At 38.0% G+C, this 7,805-nt stretch overlaps 1 protein-coding gene across 2 annotated transcripts in view; it reads right to left on the bottom strand.

The window, feature by feature from the left end:
- Positions 1 to 3,078: 3,078 nt before the first annotated feature.
- The window catches only part of uacab (uveal autoantigen with coiled-coil domains and ankyrin repeats b), a 104,867-nt gene continuing 100,140 nt past the window's right edge, over positions 3,079 to 7,805 (bottom strand). For both annotated transcript variants that reach the window (XM_028822526.2, XM_028822527.2), the window contains exons 17-19: positions 7,510 to 7,662; positions 4,571 to 4,636; positions 3,079 to 4,193 (exon numbers count right to left, since the gene is read on the bottom strand). In XM_028822526.2, the coding sequence (XP_028678359.2) occupies positions 4,122 to 4,193; positions 4,571 to 4,636; positions 7,510 to 7,662 (291 nt within the window). In that variant the 3' untranslated portion in view covers positions 3,079 to 4,121. The remainder of the gene's footprint in view (positions 4,194 to 4,570; positions 4,637 to 7,509; positions 7,663 to 7,805) is intronic.

Genomic DNA, 7,805 nt, shown 5'->3' with positions numbered 1-7,805 from the left:
ACTCATTGTCACCCTCCTATAGAAACGGAAGACACGAAAAAAAGATTGCAGTGTTAATGTTTGTGATGTGCAATCTGTTGGATTGGCAAATGTAAAGCATATGTCTTTGTTATATGCAAAAAAAGAAGAAAAATCTCAGATTGCAAACGTATGCGAACTGCTTAATAACTTTAATAATAATAGAAATGTTATGTAAATTGTGTATAAAACTGCCCCCCCCCCCACCAATCCCCCCCCCCCGACCAGTCCGTGGAAAAATTTGCATCTAATAAAGTGGTCCTTGCTGTCAAAAAGGTTGGGGACCACTGGCTTAAAACAATGTTTTACCTTATGCTGACAAACATGTTGTTATAGGACAACTTCGTTACAAGGTTCCCTCGTTGTGGTCATTAACAGTCTTCATGAGAAGCACATCGCTTTTAGTGCATCATAATAAGAATCCAGTGGTCCATATCTGTAAAAATTATTTTACTAGCTTTGAGCTGAAAATGGCTGCAATTCCCAATTTGCTCTAGTAGTAGGTCAGAAACATGAAGTGTTCAATTCTTATCTATGACAGAATAAAAAAAATCCTGCAGACTCATTGGATATCAGTTAATCCATTTCTGGGGCAACAGAATGCCTACTATCATTTTGCAACTACTATCATCGCATATATATCCAGTATATAATAGTGTACCTGATCAAAAAAAAAACAAAAACTTTATACCCTTTCCGCCTTAATACATAGATCAAATGCATCAGAACACAACCAAATAATTTTATGCAGTAGCTCTTGTAGTTCAAATATATAGTCAGGTCCATAAGTATTTACAAAATGACACAAGTTTCATAATTTTGGCCCTGCATGCCACCACAATGGATTTAAAGTAAAGCAATCATTATGTGATTGAAGTGTAGAGTTTTGACTTTAATTTAAGGGGTTTACCAAAAATATCGTATGAGCGGTTTAGGAATGACAGTCATTTTTCTGCATAGTACCCTGTATATATATGGACATTTGACTGAAAAGCTGTTCCATAGCCAGGTGGGAGCAGGTCCCTCATTATTTCATTAACTATGAAACAGGTAAAAGGTCTGGCGTTGATTCCAAGTGTGTAATTTGCATTTGAGGTCAAAGGAGCTGTCAATGCAAATAAAAGCAGGCCATAATTAGGCAAAGAAAACAAAACAAACCCTTTAGAGAGATAGCAGAAACAAAAGGAGTAGTCAAATTAACCATCTGGTACATTCTTTAAAAGAAGGAACACACTGGTCTGGAAAACACAGAAGACAACTGTGATGGATGATTGCAGAATTGTGTCTGTGGTGAAGAAGAACCCCATACACAACATTTAGCCAAACCAAGGCCACTCTCCGGGAGGTAGATCTATCATTACCAAAGTCTACAATCAAGAGAAGACATCATGAAAATAAAGACAGATTTTATGACAAGGTGCAAACCATTGTTAAACCTCAAGAATACGAAGGACAGATTTTGCCAGAAAACATTTTTAGAAGCCTGTTTAGTTCTGGAACAATTTTCTTTGGACAAAGGAGGAGGAGGAAGTTGGGAGCATGTGCTGGTAGCGTGTTGCCCCACCCTCCACATGACAAAACCATCTGGATTGGGACCAGAGTCCAGAGGGTGACACTCCTCAGAGCCACACTGGAACAGTGTGAAGTTTTAAAAGTGACTCTACTCTGTTGGGCTCTTGAGCAAGACCCTTAATCTGCAATTGCTTCATCCTGGGTATGACATTATTCTGCATCCAGCACTGCAAGCAGGTACTCCTACTTACTTTGGACAAAGGAAACGAAGATAAATATATATCAGAACATTGGAAAGAGAAGAATATGGAGAAGAGAAGAAACAGCTCATGATCTGTTGAAGACCACATCATTTGTGAAACATAGTGGAGGCAGTTTTATGGCATGATCATGCATGGCTGCGAATGGAAGTCTGTCTCTGGTATTTATTTATGATATGACTGCTGGCAGAAGTAGCAGGATGAATTCTGAAGAGTATAGGGCTATACTATCTACTCAGATTCAACCAAATGCTGCAAAACTGATAGGACAATGCTTCACACTACAGATGGATAATAACATACTGCGAAAGCAAACCAAGTGCTTTTCAAGGCAAAGAAGTGGAATATTCTTAAATGACCAAATCAATCAACTGACCTCAACCCAATTAGATGTGCATTTCAATTGCTGAGGACAAAACTGAAGGCAGAAAGTCCAACTGCAATAAAGACCTGGCAAAGCATCAGGAGTGTGGAAACCCAGCACTTGGAGATGGCCATGGGTTCCAGACTTCAGGCAGGTATTGATTGAATAGGATTTTCAACCAAATGTTGAAAATGATCATTATATTTACAGTTTGTCCAAATACTTTTGAGCCACTGAAAATAGGGGTACCATGTATAAAAATGACGGCCTTTAATGAACAGTGCATACAATGTTTTTGTTGGATGCATTGAATTAAAGCTGAAAGTCTATAAAATCTTGATAGGTTTGTTTCAAATCCACTGTGGAAGTGTACAGAGCCAAAATTATGACAATTGTGTCACTGTCCAAATACTTATAGACCCTTCTTACTTTTCAGATCTGATGTCTAGTTCATCCCAGGCATGTAACAGAAAACATAATTTATAATTGTTAAAAACCAAAGCCTCTACAGTGAATAACCTTCATGAAGTATACTACAAGTTATAATGGCTAAAATAACAGGTGAAATATGAAACTTTCATAACAGAGATAAAATTGGAATTACTTTCTATAACAAGGTTTTGTAAATAAAATTACATGATTTTCTATTACTCTTACAACTCCAAGTTAGATTTCTTTTTTGTTTGCTCCGGAAATCTTGTCTTATTAGGCAGGCTTTAAAGAGGAGTGTAACTAAGAATTATTATGAAACATTCAATCCTAATGCTGCAGACTACATATAATTTTTCACAGTGAATAACTCACCTAGTCATGCTAGGCATCAAGTTAAAACCCCACTAAAAATATTAAAAGAAAGATCTATTTTATAAGCACAGACAGTAAATCCAAACCAATCAAGCTGAAGAGGTTATTATAACACTGGACTGAAGTACAACAATTGTGTCACTTTATTTGATGAACATTTGGATACAGTGAGTTTAGAGCTGTCTATCATACAAAACAGTAAACCGGCGGATAGCTGAAAAAGAGACATGACAGAAGATACAAGTCTCATTTATTACAGTGGGCTCAACTAATCTGAAACAGGGGACTTCAATATTAAAGAAAACAACAGATGGAACATTATTTGAGAAAACTATTGATGATAATATGATAAACCTGACATACCTGTTGCTAATAGCTGGTGCATGCAAACTAAAACCAGCTCTTAGGAACAATTGTATAAAATATAAAAGCATATACTTATATGCATTTGGATTTATAGTATTACCAAGTTTATAAACAAACTTAATATTAGTAAGTTACAAAACAAGTTACTGAACAGCTGCTTTTAAAAACAATCTAATTTTCTACCTGCATAATAAGTAGCATGTACTAATGCATGGTATCATACTCTCACACTTGAACACACACATACGCACACACAAACACACACAACTCTGAAGTTCTTATGGCAGCCAGTAACCTCTTTATATGGATAATAACAATAAACAGTTTTATTAACCTGTTCCAGTCCTGCTGAACAGCATTGCCATTGTGTTTAAATCAAATGTATAACATGTACTATTGAAAAAAAAAATACCAATAAAACTAAATCATAGAGAACTCACTTGCTCTCATCTACAAAGTAAAGACCCTAACTGAAACTAATTTCATTAAGAGTCAGCTTGGCCAGCCAAACTGTTATCTTGCGAGAGAGGGTGACTACGAAGGCCCAGCCTTTGATGATATGGTGGCTCCCTTGTTTCCAGCAGGCAGCCAACCAGCTTGCTTTCCAGCTCAACCCTATCCCTCTAATTCATTGCCAAGTGTATATGGTTTTTCACAACTTGTGAGATATTAATTTTGTCAATCTTTGATAATTTAAAATTTTCAAAAGGGTACACTCTCCCAAATTCCAAATATTTTTTAGAAGGAACAGGGTAGAAGTGAGTTGCAGTGGAATAACATCAACTCTCTCATTCAGACTAGCAAACAAAATTTTGCCTCATTCGGATAATCTGTAGCAAAGCATTTTGCACATCTTCATCCATGTGGCCCTGTGAAAGAAAAAGGAAATGTAATTGACAGGAAAGCAGTTTAGCCACTGAAATACATGTGTTTATATTTCTGTCTTTGCACATTTTTTCCTCCTCCTTTCTTCAAATTAGGCCAGAAAGCACTTGAATTATAATTTGATAAGACTCCCAAAAAAATGGGAAGATCTAAAATCACATGGGCTATTTCAAACTAAATTACAGTACTCCTGTTATAGATCTGCAATGTTTGAAATATGATGGTGCATCTTGGTGCTTCACTGCACATATCTAGTAATCCCCAAGAAGTATCCCTAAATGTGAGACACCATCACGGCAAAAAGTTTACAATAAAACAAAGGAATGGCGATTATAATTTTAATTCTAGCATTAAAAAGTACCTGTGCTGCACTGAGCAGGTGTGTACGATAAATTGAAACCACCTCTGTGTGTCTCCTCTCTGCATCCTAAAGAGAAAAAGAATAGACATTAGAATAACATCCATCTATCCATTTTCCAACCCGCTGAATCCGAACACAGGGTCACGGGGGTCTGCTGGACCCAATCCCAGCCAACACAGGGCACAAGGCAGGAACCAATCCCGGGCAGGATGCCAACCCACCGCAGGACACACACAAACACACCCACACACCAAGCACACACTAGGGCCAATTTAGAATCGCCAATCCACCTAACCAGCATGTCTTTGGACTGTGGGAGGAAACCCGCGCAGACACGAGGAGAACATGCAAACTCCACGCAGGGAGGACCCGGGAAGCGAACCCAGGTCCCCCAGGTCTCCCAACTGCGAGGCAGCAGCGGTACCCACTGCGCCACCGTGCCGCCTAGAACAACATGGCCAAAAAATTTTTTTAATATTTATTGGATCCTTCAGTGTTTTAGGGCTAAATCAGTTTCATGTTTTCAACATCAAAATCACATAGAAAAACCCCTTTTACACCAGCAGCTGTATAGCCAGAATATGACGCTGATGTATCACCTCAGGAATCATTGGTCTACAACAACATGCCAAAGTTTATAAATTCAGTTATCATCATGTCTAGTTTTATTAGTTTCACTTAAACTGTGGTGACATTATGAAAAGCTAAAATACTGCCAATGAAATGCTTAAAATGTATTTTTATTTAAAACAAACAGTGAATGATTTACAAATTCTAAAGCTTGAAAGGTACATGGTCTTATATCACATTTAGGATGTTACACTTGGAAACCGCTGTGTCCAAATATGGAATAGTTTTGCTATTGTAAGTTAACAACCTGTGATCAACTAATCTCAGTGGAAAAACAGGGAAAAGTAAACTAGAAATGAATTATCACAGGTGAAGTGAGGGGATGCGTATAGGTTTGTATGCTGAGAAAGATTCAAAAGTTGAAATGTTTAACTTTTTAGACCCTATGCAACACTGCCCTCAAGTGGACAGTCTGTGTATGTTTCATTTAAACAAAAGATTCAGTATATTTTACAGGCTTAATATTCTAACAAGGCCTAGGTTAGCTATGGTGAATAATGAGAGTGATTATATTCCTGGCATTAAAAAACAAGGAATACATAAAAATTACACAAGATTCACTGGCTATAAAAAAATGAATGCATAAAAAGTCTTCCATACTGAAAGCAGAGTGTGACCAATGCTATGAATTGAAGTAATTCAGGAAAGAGTCCTTTGATACAAGTGGGCCGACAACACTGACTTTTCATGTCACTAGCCCCACCCCCCCACCACTCCATTTAAAAATGTAAATGTATTTTCTTCATCATATACTGATGGCCATTTAAATTACAAAGCAAATGAAATAGAAAAATAAAATTCCACTCTTGCATGATGTCTAAAAAAAAATGCCCATTTTATTTAGCTACAAAACACCAGTCTTGGTTTTCTTATAACCCAAATTGATGAGAGAACTGAATTAAGTTTGCAAAATACTGCATACAATATCTAACATTTGGAATTATGAAATTGAAGTGAAAACACCTCTAAAAATATGTCTAAAATGGCAAACATATAAATGATAGATGCCTAACCATTTCAATAAAAATGACAAAAAAAATGTCCTTGCTCAGTTCCCAAACATACACTCCAACATTCTGGCCAGACTTTGTATAAATAATTAATTATTTCCATTCGTATTTTTTGGATCTCGTTCTCCCTACTGTCTCTGTGAATGAACCTTGTTTTGCCTGGTACACAGTGTTGCCATTTCTGAACTAACCAAACATTTTTAAAGGTGGACGGGACTCCCATGTCGTATGCCTAACTTCACCTGGGGTACAAGAAGATTTCAATGGGAACACACAGTGCGGTTACATAATGGATGACAGGTGTCATCTTATAACAAAGATTACAGTATGCAATGTGGCAGACGACCAGGGACCTTGCTGCGGCGGGACGCCTAGAGAAGGTAAGGACCGGTAGAGGGGAAATATCTTCACTGGGGCACAAGAGGGCAGCACTCCTGGATAGCCATGGATAAGGAGCTGGGAAGCTCAACCTTGTGGGGGTCCATGGCCACCGCTAGGGGGCGCCTGGACAGCTCTGGAGTCTTGGCATACAGCAGTTCCACAACACCCGGAAGTGCTGCAGGATGTAAATTAGGAAGAACCCTGGGCACTTCCAGGTGCAGTATAAAGGGGGCTGCCTCACTCCACTGGGTCAGCCAGAGTCGGGTGGAAGAGGATGGAGCTTGCGAGAGAGGAGTGGAGGTGGCAGTGAAGTAAAGGAGAAGTAAAAAAAGGACTGAGCCTTGTGAGATCATTGTGGCTGTGTGTTGTACAGGACTAAAATAAAAGTGCGTGTTTTGGACATCTGGATGTCTTGGTGTCTGTCTGTGTCCGGGGCATCTTTCACAGCAGTATATACTTTCCAAGAAGATGGTCTAATGCAGCTATTGCTGACAATGATCCTGATAAAGTATATTTTAAAATTTTATACGTTTTAATTTTACTGTGTTCCCTACAATGGAAGCAGTGTTAGCATTTTGTAGGATACAATGCCCACATTATGAAGTAGTACTGAAATTAGCTAGAAAATCATGAAACTCAGAGCCTAATTTTCCTAACAATTCTAGAACTGTTACAAGACCACACAATAAACAATTAAAAGTTACAGAAGAGCTGCTAACAATATCTAACTGTACTTGTTTTAAAAAAACCAAATGTTTGTGGGTAGTTCTGCTGTCAATGCAAAATAAGACAACCTGCTAAACTAATAACAACACCAATACCATTAAACATTTCATTGGATCAGCTTCCAGTTTACAGTGACATTTAGATTTAAATTCTCTTTCAGATGTTCAGGTATTTTATGATTATTGTACTTACATCCAGTTGCTGCTGCAGGCTCTTAATCTGGGCTTGGAGAACGTCTACCTGTTGGAATTGGCGCTTGGGTGGAGTGCCACCTGTGTACGTGAGCTGAGAAAGGCCATTTAGAGCTTGCTTCAGCCTTTCCACATCAGTGAGGAGCTCAGTGATCTAAACAAAACAAAAAAACAAAAAAAAAATATTCAGATTTCTGAGACTAAACCTTATGTACCACTTTCTAATATTATGCCAGTCAAATAGAATGTTCTCAGATTATGCTGTATCATATACAACTCCATTACTCAAATTTATCC

The sequence above is a fragment of the Erpetoichthys calabaricus genome, chromosome 17, assembly GCF_900747795.2.
Source record: "Erpetoichthys calabaricus chromosome 17, fErpCal1.3, whole genome shotgun sequence".
NCBI classification, from domain to species: Eukaryota; Metazoa; Chordata; class Cladistia; order Polypteriformes; family Polypteridae; genus Erpetoichthys; species Erpetoichthys calabaricus.
This window is presented reverse-complemented; position numbering and strand designations above follow the sequence as displayed.